General features: G+C 36.8%; 2 protein-coding genes across 2 annotated transcripts in view; both read left to right on the forward strand.

Annotated features, from left to right (window-relative positions):
• LOC131596401 (cytosolic Fe-S cluster assembly factor NBP35) lies at window positions 1–6069 on the forward strand. Its single transcript, XM_058869044.1, has 4 exons — window positions 1–134; window positions 1620–1662; window positions 1748–1849; window positions 4938–6069. The coding sequence occupies exons 2-4, from the start codon at window positions 1626–1628 to the stop codon at window positions 5864–5866; spliced, it is 1068 nt and encodes a 355-aa protein (XP_058725027.1). The 5' UTR covers window positions 1–134; window positions 1620–1625; the 3' UTR covers window positions 5867–6069.
• Window positions 14–27898, forward strand: part of LOC131596402 (cytosolic Fe-S cluster assembly factor NBP35-like) — a 40874-nt gene continuing 12989 nt past the window's right edge. Inside the window, exon 1 of the mRNA XM_058869045.1 lies at window positions 14–134. The gene's annotated coding sequence lies outside the window, so the exon portion shown is untranslated. The remainder of the gene's footprint in view (window positions 135–27898) is intronic.

A 27898-nucleotide genomic window follows, 5' to 3' on the forward strand; every position in this document is an offset into this window, starting at 1 on the left:
CCCACGACAAGACCACCATACCGTCCCGATTCTTTCTGCCTAACGCGCTACTTCCGGTCCACCGTTGCCCACAAAATCTCAACCGCCTTTCTCCAATCTACAAGAGACCATCACTCGACAGACCAGCAACACAGGTAACGAATCTCACATCCTTCATGCTCAGTTTTGAATTTAGGATGCATATTAAAGAATCATATTTCTTGATGCTTAATTTTTTGTTTGATTTTTGTATTTTATTGTGAGATTAATGATTAATGCCTTTAGGTTTTGAGAGTCAAATTTTTGGTTTCCTGGAAAAAATGGTGAAAATGCGGTCATATTTTGTATTGGAAAACACTTTTGCCTTTTCCAGTCTTGTAGAAGATGTGATAGCGCTTTTACTTCACCGATCATTTGTCGAGTTACAAAGTTTCTAAAATAACTTCACCATGTGTAAATTTGTTTGAATGTGTCTCCCGGTGATGGGTGCTTATGATATGAAGGATTACCAAAATACTAGGAAATGAACTTAATATGCTAGATTCCAGTCTGCTACTCTGTGTTAGTTGGTAAATAATTTATTTAGAAAATTGATGTTTCTCCTTCTGATTTCACTTTTAGATACAGTTATCTGTACAACTACATGCTTACTGTTGGAACTAATATTAGTATTGGAAGTGATAGCAATTATTTCAATTTATTATACCTAGTTAGCCATTTATCTAGGGATTACTCCGATTGATGCACTTTATCCAGGGATTATTAATATATCTTACTATATTTTGTGAAACTGCTATTGCATTACCTGCTTTCTTTGTTTAATATATCTTAGTATTGGTAGATTTTTAAGCCCATATTCTATTTGGGCTTTTTGGGCTCGACTCTGAAAAGCACGAGACCTGGGTCGTCCTCTTTAGGGCCGGATAGTCCGTTTTGACAGCTCTAGTTTCCACCCTTCTAACTGTGGGTGTATGACCACTATACAAATAAGGATTATTTTAATCTAAATCTTTATAATGTCTTTTTTGTTTCAGTTAACTATTAATATCTCATTAAAATTTTTAGTGGATATAATTAAATGATATGGCCTATTTGATTAAGCTGATGTCATACATATTCACTAATAATTATAATTATAATAATAAAAACAAGAGAGTTTTACAAAACCCTAAAACAAAAAGACTCAGCAGCTCCATAAAAAATCTTACCGCACAACTCAATTGCTCAGAAAGCACCGTCGGACTTGTCATTGGGCGCCATAAACTGTGAGAAACAATTCTAGGTTAACTTTTTTTCTCTTCCTCTCTCGCCCAGCACCCGAGGATGCAATTCCAGTGTGATCCGCGGCCTCTACAAAAGGCATCTCACAAGGGAATTGCTTCGCATAGTATGCTGCACAATTCTGCACTTAAGTTTTGCTATTGATAACATATGTGTTCTTTTTCTGTTAAATCATCAGTCGAGCAATAAAATCAGTGTTTTCTTTTCTCTATTTCCGTAGTTAGTTTAGACACGTATAAACCTATTTATGCTTGTTCATGGTGTTTCCTTTGATTCTTTTTATATTCTCTTTAATTGCGACAAAAATGTACCTCCTTTGTTAAAATAATTGATTTTTTCCTTTTTTTACACATGAGAAGAGCTTCATGGAGCAAGGAGATATACCCGAGGATGCTAACGAGCGTATGGATACATTTTATTATTATGTATTGGAAATTTTCTTTGATAATGCATATTCTAATGAATATGATTCTTGTGGCATTTACAGATTGCCCAGGTCCTCAGTCTGATTCTGCTGGAAAATCTGATGCATGTGAAGGATGCCCAAATCAGGAAATTTGTGCTACTGCCCCTAAAGGACCTGACCCTGGTACTTGCTACTTTTATCTTATGCTTTTACATTTCTGACCAACAAACAGTTTAATTAAGCCCTTGTTCGCTTATCATTTTAGTGCTTATATATACGCTATTTCTATAACATGAGATATAATGAAGTCAAACTGTTTTCATAAGCTAGTCTGAAGGTTTATGTAAATAAGTTGAAAACAACTTGTAGACGTGTCATAAACTGTTCCCGTAAGCTCTCTCAAATAGTCTCACTTGTCATAAGATAAAACTACCTCAGCGTGTGCTTGATGATTAAACGCACAGATGGAAGTTTTTCGTCCTTTTCAGGTTTTTCTAAAGCCGCAGTAACTGTGTCTTCCTGCTAAGCCGTGTACTGAGTACCGTCGTCACCCATTTCATCCTTGACCACTTCACTCATCAGCACTAAGAGAGCTTGAGTGGCTTCGTCATGGTTTAAATATTCCAGATTCTGGCATTTTGTATATTATATCACTATAAAGCCGCTTGTCAAATACTGGAGCCTAGATAATAAGTTTCCCTCTGATTGTTCTATGCAATCATAACCTATTTAGCAATCCAGCCCCAGTTTATTGGCTCGCTGCAACGCGACCGCAGTTACCTCCGTTACGTCTGTCTCAACATTCAACAAGCTTATCAGCCAGTTGCTGAACTTGAAGTTCTTCATGCTTATGTGTCTTTTCATCAGATGATTATACCACAGTATATCAGGAAGATATCTGAAGCCAACTCTAGATAACCCATCTTGACCTAATAAAACTTTTGCGAACCAGAACATCTGAGAGCTGTAGCTTTCATATACCTCACCTTTCTCTTTCAACTTAAGCCCCTCCTGTTCCGTCAGCAGTCATTCGTACTTCGTAGCAATCCTTAAACCTCTTTGCTTCTGATATGCTTTCTCGAATGCTAGCCAAAGTCGACTCTGTCAACATAGCCCTGGCGAAATGTCATATCATTGGATGCGTTGACATAGCTTTCCTCAGATTAATTAATCTAGAAAATAAGTGCTCTGTACATGCTCGCCAAACGTCATTCACCTCTTCATCATCTTTGTTGACAGGCCTTATCCCGTACAAAACCATAATAGGAACCAGAGTGGCCATGTTAGCTGATATGTAGTCCCTAGTGCTGTCCATACCACCCAACAAAGCAGCTTCCAACTTTCCTGCCCATGCCACATCTTGTAAGGCCATTATTTCTTCATCAGGCAGATATCTGACCCCTATAGATCTGCTGCCTGCGCTGAACAGACAGCATTTTAGCCGCAGTTAAGCCAACTTAACCAAATACGTCCATGTCTACAGTAGTAAACTCACCAGCACCTCCTCTAACAGGCATCAGTTTAAGAATATACCTGCAGAAGAAGCCTTCTACTTCACAGTTGAAGCTGAAGGTTTTGACTCTAGCAGCCGCTAGTGGCAATTTCATATAACCTACCATATTATGATGAAAGGCAATTGAATTTAGAGTATGCTTCAGGCTTAAAAATTCATGCTGTTGAGCTAAAAATGCTAGATTGCTTTCTAAGGCTAACCCATAGATAGCTCTCAGGTAACCAAGATACTCTCCCATGCTAAAAATCTCTACCATAGTATTGTGCGCATCCGACACTAGCGGCCTAATACTGTTCATTAGGGTCAAGCTTTTATGGTCACTCCATTCTGACCTCAGCTGGTTTCTTACGTCTTCTTTGACCGCTTTGTTAGTCAAAGGCTGCCTCATTAGTATTAATCTATCATTTTCTTTCTTGCCCACAATGGCGCTTTGAGAGTTGAATAAAATTTTAGAAAACAGTAAACACAGCTTCCAGCTTAAAGTTTTCTCGCATTTTATGTCAGTAGTATAGCTTTCCTAGGTTTCGCCGAAGGCAGTTCCTCTAACTGTTACCTTTTTCGGAAGCCAATCTCGCGCTTCTCAGTCCGTAGAATCCGTATCCTGAACTGACGAAATTTAACATGTTAGCTATTCTTGTCAATCTGTTCACTAGTGATTCAGCATGCAACAGTTTGATGTCACTGGAATTTCCTCTGGTCACCAATGCATCGAACTTGCGCATCTCAACCTGATCAGTCATTGAAGTAAGGTAATAAAAATTGGACTGGACTGTTCGGTTCATCTGGGAACCAAACCTACTGCCGGTTCAATTAAGACTGAAAGCCACTCTATCAGCAATTGGGATACAAACCATTAAACCGGTAAAAAGTCGGACAAGTCTGGCGGTTGACGTGGTTCCGTAGGTTGGCACCCATTTTGGTTTACCTCCAAAATTTTACACATCTGTTGCTTTTATAACAATGCTAAACTACTCATATTAACCGATGTGGGACCTTGACAGTCTCTTTTTTCCATATAGGCGGCTATCACAGCAGAACTAATATTACTTTGGTGCACAAAAATATGAAATGATTACACAAACAAGTCTAAAATCTAATAGAATACAAATGGATTAATCTGAAATAATCTAAAATTTTATATTACATCATAATGAATCACATCAAGCATGAGCTACAAGTGGATTAATCTGAAATAATCTCAGGAAGCATGGCTTGCACCAGAAAAGATAAATAGGAAGCATGGCTTAGCTGAATGTCATGGCACCAGAAATTCAGAGTAGCAGCATGCCAGCATCTATAAACCACCAATACATGAATTTCCTTTAACAAGTCTTCTCTTTTCTACCTGATAGTAGGCAACTCACTTTGTATTTTCTTTTTTCTCAGAGGAGTAGATGCTCTGGAGCTTCTCTGGGTGTTGCGTAGAGCTTATATGCAAAATTGGTTTCCAGAGAAAGACTCTTATTTTATTTGTTTTTAGGGCCAAGTCAAACTATACTAAAACTTTATAATTTCAGACTAAATTATAATTTTAATGTTATAGAATTACAAATACTTTATTATTATTTTTTAATATTAATTTTATGAATTATGAAAATATCTTTAACTACTACCTGTCGTGGTTCGGTACGATCATCGGTGTAGGCACCCGTTTAATGTCTAGACCGGTTTTGATTATCTTGGTTTAATGTTGAGTAATTGAGTTATCTTCACGTTTAAGAATATTGGTCACAGTATCTTTTACATTTATTGTTGCAGATTTGGTTGCCATTGCAGAAAGAATGGCCACTGTGAAACATAAGATATTGGTCTTATCAGGAAAAGGAGGTGTTGGCAAGAGCACATTTTCTGCCCAACTAGCATTTGCTTTAGCTGCAAGGGATTTTCAGGTTGGTCTTCTTGATATTGACATTTGTGGTCCAAGCATCCCAAAGATGCTTGGTCTAGAAGGTCAAGAGATACACCAGAGCAACCTTGGGTGGTCTCCTGTCTATGTGGAGTCTAATCTTGGGGTCATGTCGATTGGGTTCATGCTTCCTAATCCAGATGAAGCTGTTATATGGAGAGGTCCTCGCAAAAATGGGCTTATCAAGCAGTTTTTAAAAGATGTTTATTGGGGTGAACTTGATTTTCTAATTGTTGATGCTCCACCTGGAACATCTGATGAACACATTTCAATTGTTCAATGCCTAGATCCCAATAATGTAGATGGTGCAATCATAGTTACCACTCCTCAACAAGTCTCTCTCATTGATGTGAAAAAAGAAGTGAATTTTTGCAAGAAAGTTGGAGTGAAAGTTCTTGGGGTTGTAGAGAATATGAGTGGCCTGTCCCAGCCTATCTCAAATCTCAAGTTTATGAAGGTTACAGATAATGGTGAGATGAAAGATGTAACAGAGTGGATATCCGAATACATGAGAGAAAAAGCGCCTGAAATGCTGAATCTAATTGCCTGCAGTGAAGTATTTGATAGTAGTGGCGGTGGAGCGTTGAAGATGTGCAAGGAGATGGAGGTACCCTTTCTTGGTAAGGTTCCTTTAGACCCGCAGCTTTGCAAGGCAGCTGAAGAAGGTAGATCATGTTTTGCAGATAAAAATTGTGTTGTGAGTGCTCCAGCGTTACAAAAGATAATAGATAAGTTGATGGAAACTAGTGGGTTGTCAATGACGGTAAGCAATGGAGTGTAGGAGATTTACTTCATGTTCATCTTTGTAAATTGGAACCTTATAGACAGAAAATTCATTTTTCTGTCTTAAGCCTGGTAATATTAAATTATACTATGGAGTTAAGGCAATTTGCGAGCAGGGCTATTGTATTTTAGACAGCTATTTTACAATGTAGTTTACATTACTATTTACATTAAAATAATACCTTCAATTTGTTTTTTGCACTGTTGATTCTATTATATTGTTATTATACTTTAATGCCTTGAGTGTTTGAAAGAATATCAGTGTATTATAACTAAAAGCGATTCAATCTGTCACTAGCTGTTAACTATTGAATTTGTATATATAAAAAAAAGAAAAACCATTCAATTTGTCACTAGCTGCTAGGGATGGCAATGGGCAGGGTTTGGGCAGAACCCGTCCCCATACACGCAGTTTAAAAAAATCTCCGTACCCGAGCCCAAACCCGCGTGGGTATCAATATTAATGCCCGTATCCGTACCCTATGGGTACCTCAATGCCCATACCCGTACCCGTTTACCCGCATTTATAGTAAAATTAAATCGTTTAATTACAAAATATCATATAATTTAAGTCTTTTTAACAATATTAAAAAAATTATGTATGTTATTGTTGAGTTAAGAAACAAATAAACACTTTTATTAAAATGTGTAATGATTTAATAGCGATATATTTTTAAAAAAATTTAGAATCATGCATTTTTATATAACAATATAAATGACATTATAGAAATATGTAGTGTGGGTATGGGGCGGGTTGGGTAGTAAGGTACCCGTGCCCGCGCCCATACCCGCATATTTTAATGGGCAATTACCCGTGCCCGTGCCCATACCCATTTTTATGGGTATTTACCCTACCCAATATGAGGTTTTTTGTGGGTACCCACTGGGGATGGGCCAAATTGCCATCCCTACTAGCTGCTTTGTTGACGTTTGCTTCAATAGCTTTAAAGTTATTGGAAATGGATTCTGTGACTTTCATCTTCTATAATTTTGCAATAGCTCTAAAGTTATCGGAAATGGATAGACTTTTTTCTTCTATAATCTCGGTAACCTTAGTAGTTTCTTTTTGATGAGAGATTGTGGGTGTTACCTCATATTTTCGACGCAACTATAATCTTGGTAACTTTAGTAGTTTCTTTTTGATAAGAGATTGTGGGTGTTACCTCATATTTTCAGACGCAAGATAATTGTGAGGTGAGGATGAAAGACTCTTACAATCATGTGATGAATTGACTTGGGATATGTCACAGGCAAAATGGTCATTTTCAACCATAAATTTGAAATGTTTTTCGAAAACCTTGTGCAGTCGAGTTGTTCTGATAACCTTGTTCGAAATGCGTGTATCTTCAAGTTTTGAGATTCAATAGAAATTGAAGAACTTTCAATTTTGTATACTACTGTTGATAAAAGTTTTTGTCAAAACAAGGTGTAAATGGATAAGATTAAACACGTGTAAGCTTGTCAAAAGCGAAAGATGCATGAAAATGAAGATGTGTCAAGCTTTAGTAAATCGACCGTTTCTGATGGTTATGTTTGAACTAGTATATAAGTAGTTTGTGTTTGTAGGATATGAGATCCGCAATTTTACAAGTTCAAACATTTCTACAACACCTAAACGATTAGCAACGAACATATATCACAACCTTCAATGTCGAAAATGATAACGTTCATATTCATTCAATTTAATTAATTAGACCAACCAATTAAATATTTAATGACCCATGAGTTCTTTCCTTTCTTGGTGATTCCAACTACTATATAAAGGCAGACCTGCCTAACTTGAAATCACACTATTTTCCAACGATTTCATTTTTGTTTGGAATTTATCTCTCTAAGTTCTCTCCTTCTCCCTCTAAAAAAATATGGATACGTAAAGTTAAGACCTAATCCTTCTTTTGCAGGAAAGCTTTACAACCTCAGACACTAAATGATATCTTGTTAGCAGATGTTCAAAGCATATGACAGGTGACAAAACATTATTTTCACGTTCTTCATAAAAGAATGATGATATGTCTTACATGGAGATAATAATAAGGGAAATATATTAGGTTATGAAACCATTGGTAAGAACCCTAATTCAAATATTGGGGAAGTCCTCTTGGTAAAAGGACTAAAACATAATTTACTCAGTATTAGTCAACTGTGTGATAAAGGTAACAATGTAACATTTATTTTTTCTAGTTGCAAGGTTATAAAATCAAAATCAAATGAAACTTCATTTATTAGCTTAAGAAGTGGAAACACCTACACATTAAATTTAAACAAAATTCCTTCAAATGATGCATGTCTCTTCAGCAACAAAGACGAGTCTTGACTATGGTATAGGAGAGTAACACATCTACATATGCACCACTTAAATAAACTGGTCCGAAAAGAGCTTGTAGAAGGACTGCCAAACTTACACTTTGAAAAGAACATATTATGTGATGCGTGCCAAAAGGAAAGCAAGCGAGGGTCTCTTTTAAACCTAAAAGCGTAGTTTCTACTGACCGGCCCTTGCAATTGCTTCACATGGATCTTTTCCCTTCAATTAAGAAATGCAAGTTTAGGCAGAAGTGTTTACGCTCTGGTAAATACGGATGACTAATCTTGATATACCTTGACAAAATTCTTATATCAGAAAAGAGACATGTTTTCGCCTTTCGAAAATTAGCCAAAGTTATTCAAAACGAAAAAGGAACAAGCTTTGCATCAAACAGAAGCGATCATGGAGGAGAATTCCAAAATGAGGAATTCGAAAAATTCTATAATGAGATTGGTATTCGAAAAACTTTCTCCACTGCTAGAACTCCCCAACAAAATGGGGTAGCAGAAAGAAAAAATTAGATCTCTAATAGATCTAGCAAGGACGATGCTCAATGAAACAAATCTTCCCGAATATCTATGGACCAATGCTGTAAGTACTACTTGCTATGTAATGAATCATATCTTGATACGACCCATTCTAAAGCTAACTCCCTATGAATTATACAAGGGAAGAAATTCGAATGTCTCTCACTTCCACGTCTTTGGGTACGAATGCTACATCCATAATAATGAAAAAGATAACTTAAGGAGAATTTGACGCAAAAGCTGATAAAGACATATTTATAGGATATTTCACTTCTTGCAAAACTTTTCGAATTTATAACATAAAAAAATAGAACAACAGAAGAATCAATCCATGTTACCTTTGATGAAACTAACCCTAAAACTATAGAAGTAGAAGTTATTGATTGTGCAAGTAATCTCGAAAAAACAAATCTGGAAGACAATTCAGAACCAATGCAGAATGACAATAATGATGAAGTCATAACTAAAGACCCAAATCAAGAACAAAATTCAATTACTCAACCTGAAAGTCAAGAGTCTAAAACAGAATGGAGACTAACAAAATGTCATCCAATACATTATCTAATTGGGGAATGTCCATAGGAGTTACTACTAGACGATCACTCAACAAGGTATGTAATTTTGTGGCTTTTGTTTCACAATTTGAGCCAAAAGAAGTCGACGAAGCTATCGCCTTTGAACATTGGTCGCATGCTATGCAAGAAAATTTAAATCAATTTGAGCGAAACACCGTTTGGGAACTTGTTCCCAAAGATTCAGCTAATCTGGTAATTGGAACTTGATGGGTCTTTTGCAACAAACTAGATGAAGAACAAAATGTTTTATAACGTTAATTTATTAGAAATATCTTATATCTATCTCAGGGAGAGCTAAAAATATTCCAAAAATATATTTTCTTTACTGATTTATACCACACTTATTGAGAGATGCATTGTCATCATTGTAAAGGGGAATAATGTGGATCTATGTGCTTGCAGGTAACAACCAAGTTTTAATGACAAAAACACATCTACAAACATGAAGTACTCAAAATCAACTGCCAACAAAAATTAAAAAACTCAAAATAAATTAAACAACTCAACAGAAGTCCTAAAAGTCTTTTCAAAAATAAAAATATGGAAGTTCGCCAGGTCTTGTTAGTCAGTCTGAGTAATTTAAGTATTGTAAAAATAAGATAGTAGCTTAAAAGTACTAAGGCAACTCTCACACACACACACACACACACACACACACACACACACACACTAAAAACACTTTTCCTAAATGAAAAACATTTAAAAATGACTTGGAAGCTGTGCCAAATAACTTAGGAGCTCTAGAAATGATTAAAAGGAAAATTTGGTCTAATCAAACCGATTAGCCTAATCGATTAGAAAAGATCAAACTTACGTCCCAAGACATTTCTACAGCAGCTAAACGATTGACAATAGAAATATATCACAATCTTCCATTTTGAGAATGATAACAACCATATTCATTCAATTTAGTTGATTAGACCAATCAATTAAATAGTTAACGAGGCCCATGGATTCTTTCCTTTCTTGGTGATTCGAACTACTATATAAAGGGAGGCCCCCTCACTTGAAATCACGCCACTTTCTAATGAATTCATTTTTGTTTGGAATTTATCTCTCTAAGTTCTCTCATTCTTTCTCTAGAAATTTTCTTTCTTCATTTTTGGTTGCCTTGGTGCTTTGGAGTGAAATTTTATTTGTGAGAAGAATTTTTGTAAGTGGTTGTGTTGGTCTTTGATAAATTTAAAGGTACAATACCTTTAAAAAAATTAAGTTTATTCGTTTAAAATCAACCATAAATCTCTGTTGTTGGTTTATGAAGCTTAGACGGCTAAAAGCTTTGATCTTGGGTGATAGCCGTCCATAGGTTGAGAACATGTTTGTTCAAAATTCAAAAGGTTAAATTGTATTAAGGTTCATGGGCATAACCGATAAAAGCTCACAAGACTATAGTGAAAAATCTTAAGAAAAATGCTTGGGGGTAGGACTAAGCCTACATTTGGCCGAACCTGATAACTTTCTAGTGCATTCTTTCTATCCTTATCTTTAATTTTCTACAATATAATTTATTTGCTTTACTTCTATTATGCTTTATTAATCAAAAACATTACTAACACGATCTTAATCGAGAAAGGGAATAATATCCACAATTTTCTAAAAGCATAATTCACCCCTCTTGTGCTTGAGATCACTTGTTCAACATATTTGTTCTGATATTTTTGAGTTTAATCCCTTATGTGAAATCAAACTTGTCTTTATTTATCAAAATTACCATTACACAAATTGGCACAGCCGATAGGACCTTTATGTGGAAATTTTACTTTTATTCAGATATTTATCCGTCCTAAGTTCTTCATTTATGAAACTTCTCAATGTCCTAAGTGTGTATAAGATCGAAAAGTGGTAAAATAACCAAAAAACACATCAACAAAACAACTAAACGGCACGTTAGAAAGATTTGTCAGAGAAATAACAATATTAATGAAAAGCAACCATCTGTTACTACAGATGGAGGCACGGTCGCTACGACTTCGACCGGAGAAAATGCCTCCACAACGAGAACGACGACCACATCGTCGATTGTGCAAGAAGGGGCAATAAATTTCCCGTCAATAGCGGCGAGTCTCCATACGACTCCGAGAACAATCATGACAAGTGATTTCAGGCCTTGTGCCCTAAGTTTCTCATTTCGCATGTTTAATCGTGATAACGCGATAATTGTGTATTCGTCAACTAACCCTCAATTGGCATCGGAGGTGGAATTACGTTTGGACTAAGGGGGGCCACGGCCATACCAATATTTTTTAAACTTTTGTATTTAAGTAAAACTACTAAAATACCCCCACGAAAAGTGTAAATTAAAATTACTACTCTTTCCACTCAACTTTAATCAATTAAACGATTTTCTCATTCTTATCCTCGCCTTTGTTTTGAAGCGCCTCCTTCTCTCTCAAACTGATCTCTTCCATTTTTGAACTCTCTCAAGCCCACTTTAATTTCAGAGTCTCCACATTGGCTACCATATTTTTTTTTACCGTGGACCAAGGAAGGCTCTTTCATATCCATTGGTACAAATCTTGGTCAAGTTCAGTACCTTATTAGCTAGCCATTAGCTTACTTATATTTTGTTTTAACCTTCCATCAATGATCTATTCGATGATTCAGAATAATTATAAGAGACCATTTAGGCTTATGACAACAAATTTGGGAGGATAATAACAAGAACTGGTGTCTTGGCAGGTATAGAAAATTGACAAATGATGTTTTATAAGGTTAATTTTATGTAAGTAGAGAATTTTTTGGCAATTATTATTCTATAATTTGACATGTTTTTGGATTGAAATGGTCTTGTGATGATAGAGAACTTGCTTTTGTGATGACAGGGTCAGCTTTTGGTGTGATATATATTAGTATTGGTAAATTTTGTTGTTGTGAAAAACGATACCAATAACAAAGTATAATAGGGAATTAGGGAAGAGAATAAGAACACAAGAATTGGTTATAACTGTTATTCTTTTACTTTCTCTTAAAACAAGATTACAAGTTTACAAGAATAACAAATAACCTCTCTCACCCTAAATTAGGATTTGCAGCTTAGCAATGATGAGAGACTAGTATGCTATTTATAATAAAACCTAACATACTAACTAATGGGCTTTTTCAGCAAGGCCCATTACACAAGCCAACTTAATACACAAGCTAACTTAACAAATTAGGGTTTAAACACTAAAACCTAATTTAACATGCTAACAACTCTAGCATCTTCGACATCTGCATGCTAGACCCATCTTCGACTACAGCATGCACACTTCGACACCAGCATGTGAACAATCCTTCGACTTCATGCTTAACTCTGTCGAACTGTCGAACCAAGAAGCTACCCTTCGACAATACTAGAGTTCGATCCAATATCTCACAAATCTCCACCTTGGACCTAACTCTACAACGTCAAGGGAACAAACTAGCTTTCTTCATGCAGCTTTATCAACTCCATACAGTGGAAAAACTTGCAACTCGACAATGTCTTGGTGATCATATCAGCAGCATTGTCTTCAGTCGAAACCTTCAGCACTTGGACTTCTCCACGCTCGATTACTCCTCTGACGAAATGAAGCCTCACATCAATGTGCTTAGTTCGCTCATGATAGGCTGAATTCTTCGACAGGTGTATTGCACTTTGACTATCACATTTAACAGTGATACCTCGACCTTGAAGTTTCAGCTCCTTTGCAAAACCTTCAAGCCACAATGCTTCTTTCACAGCTTCAGTTAGGGCAATATACTCCGCTTCAGTGGTTGATAGAGCAACAACCTTCTGAAGTGTTGCTTTCCAACTAATTGCAGTGCCAAACATAGTGAAAACATATCCAGAAATAGATTTTCTGGAATCCATACAACCTGCATAATCAGAGTCGACATATCCTTCTATTACTGCTTTACTATTTTCACCCAAGGCTCCACCATAAATTAGGACTCTATTCAGAGACCCATTTATGTACCTTAAAATCCACTTCAATGCTTGCCAGTGAGCCTTTCCAGGATTCGCCATGTACCTGCTTACAAGACTTAGTGCGTATGCTATGTCGGGTCTAGTACAGACCATAGCATACATCAAAGAACCAACTATATTAGCATATGGGATGCTATTCATATAGGCTCTTTCGACATCAGTACTGGGACACTGATCAATACTCAGCTTGAATTGAGGGTTTGTTGGAGTCACAACTGGCTTCGAATTCGACATACCAAACTTTTCAAGAATCTTCCGTAGATATGCCTCTTGAGATAGACATAACTTCGACTTCTTTCTATCTCTTCGAATGTCAATTCCAAGAATCCTGGAAGCAGCTCCCAGATCCTTCATATCGAACTCCTTATTGAGTTCAGCCTTCACCCTCATCACATCTTCAACATTGTTGCTTGCTATGAGAATATCATCCACATAAAGCAACAAAATAACAAATGAATTACCAGGTCGAAATCTGAAGTAAACGCAGTGGTCGAACTGACTTCTAATGAAACTTATGCGTGCCATGAACTTGTCGAATCTCTTATTCCACTGTCGAGGAGATTGTTTCAGCCCATACAAAGATTTCTTTAACTTGCACACATAATCTTCCTTCCCCGTTTCGACATACCCTTCAGGTTGCCTCATCAGGATCGTTTCATCTAGATCACCATACAAGAACGCAGTCTTCACATCCATCTGTTCCAGTTCAAGATCGAACTGTGCCACCATGGCAAGCAACATTCGAATGGACCTATGCTTCACAACAGGAGAAAACACATCATTGAAGTCGACACCTTCTTTCTGAGTGAAACCCCTTGCAACTAACCTTGCCTTGTATCTTTTCGACGTCACTCCTTCAATTCCTTCCTTAACTTTGAAAATCCATTTACAGCTGACTAACCTTGCCCTGACAGGTTTCTTGATCAGTTCCCAAGTATGATTATCATGAAGAGATTTCATCTCATCATCCATGGCCTTCAGCCATTCAGTCTTATTTCGACTCCTCATAACTTCCTTATAGTCTCTAGGTTCTTCGTCTAGAACCTCACTTGCAGAGATTAAGGCATAAGCTATAAGATCTGCATATCCAAGTCTTTGAGGTGGCTTGATGACTCTTCTCGACCTATCTCTCGACAATAGGTAGTCATCGTCAGTTTCCTCAACTTCAGCATCTTCTACTTCTTCTTCGACTTCATCTGGGATATGCAATTGAGCATCAACATGCTCCACCTCAACAGGAATCTCTACCTGTTCCAGCTCTTCTGCACTTCGATCATCATCATCAGTTTTCTTAAAAGCCATTTCAGCTTCATTGAAAACTACATCTCGACTGGTGATACACCTCCTGTGACCTGGCTCTAGGCACCATAGCCTATAAGCTTTGACTCCTTCAGGGTATCCCATGAACATGCATTTCAGAGCTCTAGGTTCGACCTTGTCTTGCCTAATGTGAGCATAGGCTATGCAGCCAAATACTCTCAGTTTGTCGAGATCTGGTGGATGTCCCGACCAAACTTCTTCAGGTGTCTTCATATCTAACGCTGTCGAAGGACATCTGTTTATCAGATATGTTGCTGTCGAAACAGCCTCAGCCCAGAACACCTTCTTTAAACCGGCACTAGTCAACATGCATCTGACTCTCTCCAAAATAGTTCGATTAAACCTTTCAGCCAAACCATTTTGCTGTGGAGTACCTGCAGTAGTTCTATGCCTTGCAATACCAGAGGCAGCACAAAAACTGTCGAATGCCTCATTGCAAAATTCAAGGCCATTGTCGGTTCTCAACCTCTTGACCTTTCTGCCAGTCTGATTTTCAACCAGAGTCTTCCAACTTTTGAAATTCTCAAAAGTTTCATCCTTAGTCTTCTGGATGAATACCCATAATTTTCTGGAATAATCATCTACTATGGATAGAAAATACCTTGCTCCTGAATGTGATGGACACCTTGCAGGCCCCCAAAGATCAGCATGGATGTAATCAAGGGATCCATGTGTTCTTTGTTTGCCTTTGTTGAACTTCACTCTGCAAGATTTTCCAAGTACACAGGGTTCACAAAACTTCAGCTTTTCGATTTTGTCTCCACCAAGCAGATTTTGTTTCCCTAATTCGACCAGACCCCTTTCACTGACATGGCCCAATCTCATGTGCCAGATTTCTGTTTTCGACAAAGATTTCGTGGATGCAACATTTGTCGAACCACTTATAACTTCAGCCTCAAGGGTATACAAGCCTTGTTTCTTCACGCCTCTCAAGACTTCCTTCGAACCCTTCATGACTCTTAGGATACTTTTCTCTCCTTGGAAAACATATCCTTTCTTGTCGAATTCACCAAGAGAAAGCAGATTTCTCTTCAAATCAGGAACATACCTGACTTCAGTCAACAACCTTATTGACTCATCATGGAGCTTGAATCTCACAGATCCAACACCTGCAATCTTGCAAGCCTTGTTGTTTCCCAGCAATACTGATCCACCATCTTGATCACATAATTCCTCGAACAAATCTTTGTTTGGAGTCATGTGCCAAGTGCAACCTGAATCCATAATCCACTCCTTCTTAGAGTCACTGCTTGAAACCACAAGAACATCAGATGATTCGAAATCATCTTGAACAATGGCAGCGTTGCCATTATCCTTACCTCCATGATATTTCAAGCGTTCAGGGCACACCTTTCTTGTGTGACCCTCCTTCTTACAATGGTAGCATCGAATGCCAGATGCTTCGCCACTGTAAGTCTTCGACTGGCTTTTGCCTTTCTTCTTGTCGAACTTACCATCCTTTCGTAAGAGTTTTCCTTTAACGGCCAAACCTTCGCCAACAGTCGAAGGTTTATGCTCCTTTCGTTCATTCAAGTCCTTAGAGTACAAGGCTGATTGTCATACCCCAAAATTTGCCCTCATATATTTGCAAATGTCAATTTATTTTGAATAAATGATATGACACAATTGGTAAGGAGGTAAGGTTTGCAAGTATGCAGTCCCGAATTCGAATTCCACTACTGACATGTTGCCCATGTTATTTGTCTCTAACTTTGGTTTCGATTTTATTTTAAATTTATATTTATATTCAAAAATCACAAAAAAGTATTTTTTTTATTATTTAAATATTATTTTCGTATTTATTTATTAGACATTTTAAAAATATTTATTTTTTACTTTTTTCTATTTTTATCATAAAAATATACAAAAAATCACAAAATAAAAAAAGGAATTTGAAAAGATTTTATTCACTTTTATAGTTTTAGAAATAATGTGATTTGATTGATTAAAATAGTCACAAAATCAAAATCAATTTAATTGAATTTTGAATTTTTGATTATTGAGATTTATCAAATTAATTTACTTCCCTTTTTTATTTACCTAATATTTTTCCTATATAAACTGACAATTTATCACATTCTAACCTAGACAAAAAACCTTTTTTCAAACCCTTATTTCTTCATTCTCTCCACTCACGTATATACATTTTTTTTTTCTATCTTTTTCAGGAACCAATTCTAAAAGTTACCCCAAGAGGCCATGAATTAACATAACAATATAGAATTTTCATATAGAATTTCTATAGTGAATTTCTATCACACTAACTATAACATAAAAAATTAACACTTGTACCAGTTTTATTGTTTTATTGATTGTTGCAGAAAAGAGAACCAGTAAAGAGGAGGACTTGGCACCAAAGGACGCTAACAGAATCACAAAAACCGTGCCATTCCAGATTTCTACAGACTGAGAATTCGATCAATTCAAGCCATTCAAAGCATCGAGGAAGATTTCTCGGTACCCGCTGAAGTGATTTCGATCTTTACAAGCAGCCAAGGAATCCAATACCATCAACAGAGCATTCACGGTTTACCAATTTATGGCTTGTATCAATTTATGTCGTTTATGCCTCATGAATGATATTTGGTTGCATAACCATGTTTATGTTGATGTACATAGCGTTTGTGGACTGTTTAATTAGAGTTTATACGCGAGTGTAATGTTTCACCATTGTTAGGTCTCAGAGCTTTCAATTGGGGTTTTTAGTTTGAAGCAAAATTGAATCAAATTAATGGCTCCATCACGTTCAGAACCTGATTCCGGTTTGAATCCTGGGTTTATGTTTTATTTATTCTTTATATTTTATGAGTAAAGATGGTGCAGGAATTAGATGGAACCGGAAGAGCAAACGAAGAAGATGATGGGCGTACGGCACGATGGTTTCAGTTTAATTTTTATTTTTTTTCCAGTTTTCTGTTTAATTATATTGATCGTTACTTATATTATAAACAGATGATAATTGCAGCTTGGTTGGTAAAGAGTCTATGATGGTGACCGCCGTGTTATGGGCTCGAATCCCTTCAGCGACAATTTAATTTTTACAAAATTTTCTTACAAGATTCAACGTAGCTGTCCCCACGAATGACCACGATGCACTCGCACGCAGAGTCCCTTGGATCGTCCTAGTGCCAAATCTAACGTCCCAGCATACGCGGCAACACCATACACCCTCATGGCCAAACCACGCCAGATTATAAGCTGAGTTTTTTTCTACATTTTTTTTTACTTTTAATTATATAACTTGTTTATTTTTATATATTGTTTCTAAAACAAAAACTCTTTTTCAATATTTCTCTTTTCATAAATTTGTTTTAATTTTATTCTTTTTTTCATAAAAACAAAAAAAATGATAAATATTTGTTATTAATAATATCTTTTATTAAATGGATTAATTTAATTGTTTAATTATTTAACTAACTATCATGGTTTTTATTAAATGATAAAAAAATACATATTGGAGTCAGATGACTTAAACGATACCCCATTTTCATCGATTTAATTAATTAGGTTGAAAAACCAATAATTAATTAAATTGATTTTATTTATTCTATTAACTATAGCTAACTTGCCCCCAATCAAGGTTTGCGAGAATCAGTCATACACTGAAAATCTTTTCTTGGTACCTTGAATGGTTTCTTCCGACTGCGCGCCACGCCTCTCATAAAGCTAAGTTTTTTATTTTTTTTCTGTTTTAATATCATTTTATTTCCATTTTATTTTATCTTGTTTTGCCTTTTAATAAGGTTTGCCTCGAATTGTCATACACTCACTACTTTCTCTTTCTTCTAACAACTCTTTAATGGTCAGGGTCAATGCTTCATGCTCAAGGCAAACCTCTGCCTATCAACCTTCATCAATCGAAGCTAAAGGTTTGTCAAGTCGCCAAAGCTACGAGTTTGGTAACCCTAAACCTTGATATTTTTCTTTGTTCATTATTACTTATGTCAAACCCTATTAAGGGATCCGCTGGTTTCATTGTCCCCTTCCCCATATTATGTAATTGTTCCCTAGTTGTATTGTGTGGCCTTGAAGGCACTTAAAACTGTTACTTTATTTTACTGCGTGGTTAGTAATATAGGGAGTGACAAGACTAATTAATCAAACGTTAGATCACTAACTATACAAGATAAATATAACTGAATTCAAACCACGTGATTGTTGCACCCACACACCTTTAGGGTAATCCCTCTGGTTGCCTTTGTTGCCTGTTGCCCTTGTGTTTTTGCAGAATAAGCCACGTCCCTCGAATTCGAAGATACCTCAGCCATGTTGCCTCGATAAAAAGGTCACGACCCTAATGATGCTGCCTTCGATACACAAATGACCTCGACCCTCGGATGTTGCCTACGAAAAAGGCTGAGGTATCTTCTGGCTGCCTACGAAAATGGTTTATTCTGATCCTTGCTTTAGACTACCTGCCCTTCTATGGCATGGGATAGTCTTATGGCAAAGGATGCTTCGATGACCCTTCAACCTCCAAACGAAAGGCTTCCTGCCCTCTTATGGCAAGGATAGACCCTTTCATTCTGAAAGGCAAAAAGAGACCTATCATCTGAGTTTAAGGTAATTGCCCCTAATTGCCTTGCAATGCTCAAACCTTTTTATTATATTCTTTCTCATAATTTTTCAAAAGGGCAACGCTTATTCACAAGCTAAAGTCCCTATCTCTTTCATCTATTTTTTTCTAAACAAACGAGCAAGCAAAGCAATTAAGAGCCCATGGAAAACCATGGATGCAAAGGGTGCCTTACACCTTCCCTTTGCATAAATTACCCCCCGAACTTAGATTTCTTTAAAAAGGTTTTTTTTCTGTTTCTTTTTGCCTTTCCGAATTTGTTTGGATAAAATAAAAGTCGGTGGCGACTCTTGCTTACCGCGACATTTCGATCGATAAAAAGTCAGTTCACCGTATTACAGAACTGGCGACTCTGCTGGGGATTTTTCGATTAAAAGAGGGGTTACCTTAAAAGTTTAGGAATCACTTAAATGTTTTCTATTGTTTGCTTTGCTTGTTTTATTTTTCAGGGCTATTTTGGGAAAATTGAAGGACGAATCCTATTCCCGGATTCAAGAACACTTAAGATTAGGAGCGGCATAGTCATGGAGACCCCCCTTGTGCATGCTTGGGGTTGGTCAAAATGAAGTTCGCGCTTGAGTTAGGCCTCCACTGGTTATTGTGTACCTCTTTTGCATGAGAGAGGTTTATGCATGTATCTTTGGGTGCGTCGGAGCTCAAGGACCTTTAGTCACCTTTAACCCATCCTGACTTTTAGGAACGTAGTGGGAGGGCTATTCTTGGTGCATGCCAAGTTATGGTCGCTACCCGATACTACAGCTCAGATAGGTTTCTTCCTAAAGTATCATTGCGTGGTATACATGTACCATGTTCGAGGGTGCTTTAGAGGGGGCTGACAATTCTGAGTCACTTGGTAGAACCTGTTGCTGAAATCTCCTTATCCATAGAAATACCCTTGGGAAGGACACCTGATCAGACCCCATGCAAGCCTTAAGCCAAAAATTGGGTGAATTGTGTGACTTGTGTGACTTACGTGACTTGTCTACGTGTACTAATAACCTTCGTTTCCTTGCAAGTTTCGTTAAAATGACTTGTTTGTCCTTACTATCTCACACTATGCCTAATGAACTACATTCGCATAACATCATGACATCATGACATCATAAGCATAACATAATTAACTAATCCTTTCAAGGATCTTAGGAATTTAGGGCGCACAATTTCAGGTGCTCTTATCAAAGACTGATCTCCCATCAAGGGGCAAGAGGATTTATTTCCCTCTGGCCACGTACCTTCCAATTCAAAGACACAGTACCAATCAAGGGGCAAGAGGATTTATTTTCCTCTAGCCATGCATGTTCAAATTCAGAAGTATCCCGAATCAGAGGCGATGACCCACTCGATATGGTGAGCTTGATTCTCAAAGAAGAACGACCAAAGACAAAATTTGGAATCCTTCAGACAAAGACGTGACCAACTCATTTTCTAATGCTGCTAACTAGATTCTTAAAGATCCTTGAAAACATTTCATTTGCATTCATGACATTGCATATTTCTAACTTTGTTTTCAGGTTTCGCCTCGACAATCATTCCTCTCAGATATAATCGAGCTGGAGATTCATTCTGACAAGCCCTTTTACATTCCAAAACTTCGTCAAATAACTCATCGACTCTAACAAGCAAGCATTCTCTATCAGATATGGTCTAATGTATGACCCGCTCCGGTATTTCTTAATCAGATATGGTCTAATGTATGACCCGGTCCGCTATTTCTCAACCAGATATGGTCTAATGTATGACCCGTTCCGGTATTCCTCTTCAGCTATGGTCTAATGAATGACTCGTTCTGAAATCCTTCATCAGATATGGTCTAAATGTATGACTCGTTCTGACATTCTCCTTCAGATATGGTTTAAGGAATAACTCGTTCTGACGTCCTACTTCCAGATATGGTCTAATGTACGACTCGTTCTGGTATCCTTCCTTAGATATGGTCCAATGTGTGACTCGTTCTGACACTCTCCGACGGATATGGTCTAATGGACGATTCGTTCTGATATTCCTCCTCAGATATGGTCCAATGTATGACTCGTTCTGACATCCTTCAAAGGTCTAAATGTATGACCCGTTTCTCTCGTCACGAACAATGTTGTGCACAATCTGAAAGGTCGCAATGGACACAACCAATCTGTGGGGACAATTCTGATCTCTACACCAATTCCACAGCAAAGACGCAAGTCAGATGTACTTAAGCGTCAATTCACAAAGATCAATATGTCATTGGCTCAAGCATTACAACACCTACTGAAGTCGGAGTTGATCACTTTAAAGGACCCCCCTAAGAATCCTAGTACTTCTACTCGTAGCTATAATCCTAATGTAAGGTGTGCATATCACTCTGATAGTCATGGTCATGATACAAATAGTTGCTGGTCATTGAAAAACAAGATTCAAGACATGATCAATGCTGGAGAAATTGAATTCAACCATCCGAGAACTCCTGTGGTGATCACCGCTCCTATGCCTAGTCACGACAAGACTGATTAATGTCTAAGTGGATGAACTTTTAATCGTTAGGTTTACTTTCATGCGCAAATTTTATTCTGTTTACTTAAACATTCAAATCATGATAGACATTATCTGTTTTAATAATCATCATCAGTGCATTGCATATGTTTGTCTTGAACAAATCATTTCGCTATCACTCACTTTAAATTGCGTCTTTACTTTGCATATGTTTTGTGATACTCGATTCCTGCTAAAACTGTAAGCCTTTTAAGGGAGGATGACGAGAACGATACCGCAACCTCATATAGTATGCTTTTGAACAGACTATGCTGACGATGTACAGGCATTATTTCAATTCCTAAACAGTGGAGATATAAGGATGTTAATCCCTCGTTAACCCCTTTGAGCCTAAGAAGTAGAAGTTTTCTTTCTTGTACTAATTAAAACCTTTGATTATAACCTGGGGCAGGGTAGTTCTCAGTTAATTTGGCTATGCATTCTATTTTAAGAGAATCATTTAGTACACCTTTCAACAAAGGTTTCAATCACAAGCGTTCATCCGCACACATCAAAGAAGTGTTGGAGATGTCAACCAAAAGACAATGACGGTTCATCAATCATCAAACAAGGCAGTCAGTATCTTTCAAAAAGAAAAATGATGGAAAAAACATATATACAAAGAAAAGCCTGCTAAGTCAAAAATCAAAAAGATGACTTAGGCAAAAAATCAAGGCATCCCGCTGACTGTAAACTCAAAATAAACAGTTCAGGCAAAAGTTAGGGATATCAAAAAGACGAAAAAAGAGAAGTCAATAAATTCCTGAACAACACAATGCTGTGACTACTAAAAGAAGGAAGTGACTGCCGTCTCAAAAGTTCTCTTTGCTCGTGAACCATCGTCATTACCAAAGGTGTAAATCCAAAAGTCTCTTGGAATCTGAATGCATAAGACAAATCAACCGAGCTTAGGACTGAAGAACATCACGAAGAAGGGAATGGGTATAATTAAATTTTGAGCCACTATCCCTTGCTTCTTAAACCGTGAACCAAGCCACGTTACAACCCTTGAAAGTCCTAACTGAAGCATGGTTAGTTTGAAAGCATACTGTCATAACAAAGGTATCCCGACTCCTTAAGGTTTACCTAAAATGCTGAGTTGATATTTCTCTTTTACAAACATCACATTGTTACAAATAGCATGTTTTTACAAATATCACGCTTATACATCTTCGGTTTTAATGTTTTTTTCAAAAAAACTCGAGACAAACGTATGCATTGCATCTCACGAATACATTATTAAACATATCCTGCTACATAATTTCAAATGTTAGCATCAGAAAGAACTTGCACAGAGTACAACTAATGACTGAAAGTTATCCCGACAAAACAAAATTACTCCAAGAAGCCATGTCTCTTACGTATACAAGGGGCATGACGCGTTTGGCCCAATCAATCTGAGGCAATCAAGTCGAGATTCCGAGACTCCCTCATGGATGGTCGAACAATCAGAGGCATGCATCCAAGCATATCTAAAGCTACTCCCCAATCAACGCGAGACATTGTCATGAACCTATGATTACTGGGGGCATATTGCCCAGAGTGTACATCTCACAAAGACCTCGTGAGGCGAATCTTTCCAAAGTTCCTGTTAACTGGGGTAAATCTATGCAAGTCCAGTTCAACATTTCGATCAATACTCAGTAGCGTGTCCTGAACCGAGTAGTAAATAACTATGATACTGGGGGCAACTTTCAAGACACCCACATCTCCCCACAGAGCCAGAAGATCATATCCCCTCAGAGTAATCATTAAGAAGATATCTTCAAATGTGCCCGTCCCGACAAAGACATGACTCCCCAACAGATTTTACATCTTCGACACTATTATTTCTCCAACAAGTTGCTCTTCTCCAACATGGCTTACTAATATCTCTAATCCCCAATCAGGGTACATCAAGTTATTGATCGTCCCCAAGCAGAAATCATAAATCCCCAGCTGAGCATCTTCGAGATAAGATCAAACATCAAAATTACAATGACATGGAGATCCACCTTCTCGATCAAGATGTGTCAAATAGCATAAATCATAGTCATACGTCATAAATCATAAACCTATTCATACAATCACATACATGTTCGTACAAAATACATAATGCATCGCGACAAATGCGTACATAATATGCAAGGTTCTCATTTATTTTGAGAATCCCGTCACGTAAACACATTACATGCATCATGACATGGCATAAAAAAATAACTTTGATTTTTTTCAGGTTACAACTGCAGTCAAATAAACAACTTTAAAACCTTTCAGATCTAAGTCGATACCTTTGACGGTTCCTTAATGATCTACCTTCGGATCTAAGTCGATACCTTTGACGGTTCCTTAATGATCTACCTTCAGAGTTAAGTCGATACCTTGGACGGTTCCTTAACAATCTACCTTCATATCTAAGTCGATACCTTTGACGGTGCCTTAATGATATGCTTCGAATATTAAGTCGATACCTTTGACGGTTCCTTAATGATCTACCTTTGGAAGTTAAGTCGATACCTTTGACGGTTCCTTAATGATCCACCTTCATATCTAAGTCGATACCTTTGACGGTGCCTTAATGATATGCTTCGAATATTAAGTCGATACCTTTGACGGTTCCTTAATGATCTACCTTTGGAAGTTAAGTCGATACCTTTGACGGTTCCTTAATGATCCACCTTCATATCTAAGTCGATACCTTTGACGGTGCCTTAATGATATGCTTCGAATATTAAGTCGATACCTTTGACGGTTCCTTAATGATCTACCTTTGACGATTCCTTAATGATCCACCTTCATATCTAAGTCGATACCTTTGACGGTGCCTTAATGATATGGTGCGAATATTAAGTCGGTACCTTTGACGGTAATCCAATTCAGACTTGAGTCGATACCTCAGACGGTTCCTCAACATTCAAAGACTAAAAACAGAAACCTCGCAACAATCAATACTCCAACAACCACCAGATGGCATCTACAAGCCCATCTCCGACAAAAGTCCCTCCTTCAGCTAGGGCAAATTTCTTAGTATTCTAGTGTTCAATCACCTTCTACCTTCAGATACCGACTGGCATACAAACCACTCTACATCTTCAGGTCTAAGATAATTGAACAGGGGCAGCTGTCATACCCCAAAATTTGCCCTCATATATTTGCAAATGTCAATTTATTTTGAATAAATGATATGACACAATTGGTAAGGAGGTAAGGTTTGCAAGTATGCAGTCCCGAATTCGAATTCCACTACTGACATGTTGCCCATGTTATTTGTCTCTAACTTTGGTTTCGATTTTATTTTAAATTTATATTTATATTCAAAAATCACAAAAAAGTATTTTTTTTTATTATTTAAATATTATTTTCGTATTTATTTATTAGACATTTTAAAAATATTTATTTTTTACTTTTTTCTATTTTTATCATAAAAATATACAAAAAATCACAAAATAAAAAAAGGAATTTGAAAAGATTTTATTCACTTTTATAGTTTTAGAAATAATGTGATTTGATTGATTAAAATAGTCACAAAATCAAAATCAATTTAATTGAATTTTGAATTTTTGATTATTGAGATTTATCAAATTAATTTACTTCCCTTTTTTATTTACCTAATATTTTTCCTATATAAACTGACAATTTATCACATTCTAACCTAGACAAAAAACCTTTTTTCAAACCCTTATTTCTTCATTCTCTCCACTCACGTATATACATTTTTTTTTTCTATCTTTTTCAGGAACCAATTCTAAAAGTTACCCCAAGAGGCCATGAATTAACATAACAATATAGAATTTTCATATAGAATTTCTATAGTGAATTTCTATCACACTAACTATAACATAAAAAATTAACACTTGTACCAGTTTTATTGTTTTATTGATTGTTGCAGAAAAGAGAACCAGTAAAGAGGAGGACTTGGCACCAAAGGACGCTAACAGAATCACAAAAACCGTGCCATTCCAGATTTCTACAGACTGAGAATTCGATCAATTCAAGCCATTCAAAGCATCGAGGAAGATTTCTCGGTACCCGCTGAAGTGATTTCGATCTTTACAAGCAGCCAAGGAATCCAATACCATCAACAGAGCATTCACGGTTTACCAATTTATGGCTTGTATCAATTTATGTCGTTTATGCCTCATGAATGATATTTGGTTGCATAACCATGTTTATGTTGATGTACATAGCGTTTGTGGACTGTTTAATTAGAGTTTATACGCGAGTGTAATGTTTCACCATTGTTAGGTCTCAGAGCTTTCAATTGGGGTTTTTAGTTTGAAGCAAAATTGAATCAAATTAATGGCTCCATCACGTTCAGAACCTGATTCCGGTTTGAATCCTGGGTTTATGTTTTATTTATTCTTTATATTTTATGAGTAAAGATGGTGCAGGAATTAGATGGAACCGGAAGAGCAAACGAAGAAGATGATGGGCGTACGGCACGATGGTTTCAGTTTAATTTTTATTTTTTTTCCAGTTTTCTGTTTAATTATATTGATCGTTACTTATATTATAAACAGATGATAATTGCAGCTTGGTTGGTAAAGAGTCTATGATGGTGACCGCCGTGTTATGGGCTCGAATCCCTTCAGCGACAATTTAATTTTTACAAAATTTTCTTACAAGATTCAACGTAGCTGTCCCCACGAATGACCACGATGCACTCGCACGCAGAGTCCCTTGGATCGTCCTAGTGCCAAATCTAACGTCCCAGCATACGCGGCAACACCATACACCCTCATGGCCAAACCACGCCAGATTATAAGCTGAGTTTTTTTCTACATTTTTTTTTACTTTTAATTATATAACTTGTTTATTTTTATATATTGTTTCTAAAACAAAAACTCTTTTTCAATATTTCTCTTTTCATAAATTTGTTTTAATTTTATTCTTTTTTTCATAAAAACAAAAAAAATGATAAATATTTGTTATTAATAATATCTTTTATTAAATGGATTAATTTAATTGTTTAATTATTTAACTAACTATCATGGTTTTTATTAAATGATAAAAAAATACATATTGGAGTCAGATGACTTAAACGATACCCCATTTTCATCGATTTAATTAATTAGGTTGAAAAACCAATAATTAATTAAATTGATTTTATTTATTCTATTAACTATAGCTAACTTGCCCCCAATCAAGGTTTGCGAGAATCAGTCATACACTGAAAATCTTTTCTTGGTACCTTTTCAAGGTTAGCAACATGGTTTCTTCCGACTGCGCGCCACGCCTCTCATAAAGCTAAGTTTTTTATTTTTTTTCTGTTTTAATATCATTTTATTTCCATTTTATTTTATCTTGTTTTGCCTTTTAATAAGGTTTGCCTCGAATTGTCATACACTCACTACTTTCTCTTTCTTCTAACAACTCTTTAATGGTCAGGGTCAATGCTTCATGCTCAAGGCAAACCTCTGCCTATCAACCTTCATCAATCGAAGCTAAAGGTTTGTCAAGTCGCCAAAGCTACGAGTTTGGTAACCCTAAACCTTGATATTTTTCTTTGTTCATTATTACTTATGTCAAACCCTATTAAGGGATCCGCTGGTTTCATTGTCCCCTTCCCCATATTATGTAATTGTTCCCTAGTTGTATTGTGTGGCCTTGAAGGCACTTAAAACTGTTACTTTATTTTACTGCGTGGTTAGTAATATAGGGAGTGACAAGACTAATTAATCAAACGTTAGATCACTAACTATACAAGATAAATATAACTGAATTCAAACCACGTGATTGTTGCACCCACACACCTTTAGGGTAATCCCTCTGGTTGCCTTTGTTGCCTGTTGCCCTTGTGTTTTTGCAGAATAAGCCACGTCCCTCGAATTCGAAGATACCTCAGCCATGTTGCCTCGATAAAAAGGTCACGACCCTAATGATGCTGCCTTCGATACACAAATGACCTCGACCCTCGGATGTTGCCTACGAAAAAGGCTGAGGTATCTTCTGGCTGCCTACGAAAATGGTTTATTCTGATCCTTGCTTTAGACTACCTGCCCTTCTATGGCATGGGATAGTCTTATGGCAAAGGATGCTTCGATGACCCTTCAACCTCCAAACGAAAGGCTTCCTGCCCTCTTATGGCAAGGATAGACCCTTTCATTCTGAAAGGCAAAAAGAGACCTATCATCTGAGTTTAAGGTAATTGCCCCTAATTGCCTTGCAATGCTCAAACCTTTTTATTATATTCTTTCTCATAATTTTTCAAAAGGGCAACGCTTATTCACAAGCTAAAGTCCCTATCTCTTTCATCTATTTTTTTCTAAACAAACGAGCAAGCAAAGCAATTAA

Source organism: Vicia villosa, linkage group LG4 (assembly GCF_029867415.1).
Source record: "Vicia villosa cultivar HV-30 ecotype Madison, WI linkage group LG4, Vvil1.0, whole genome shotgun sequence".
NCBI lineage: Eukaryota > Viridiplantae > Streptophyta > Magnoliopsida > Fabales > Fabaceae > Vicia > Vicia villosa.

Bases quoted from the DNA above. Each gene is read 5' to 3' on its own strand.
- LOC131596401 (XM_058869044.1), top strand. From the start codon at position 1,626: ATGGAGCAAGGAGATATACCCGAGGATGCTAACGAGC. The intron at 1,663-1,747 runs GTATGGATACAT...TGGCATTTACAG, and splicing joins ACCCGAGGATGCTAACGAGC to ATTGCCCAGGTCCTCAGTCT. The intron at 1,850-4,937 runs GTACTTGCTACT...TTATTGTTGCAG, and splicing joins CCCTAAAGGACCTGACCCTG to ATTTGGTTGCCATTGCAGAA.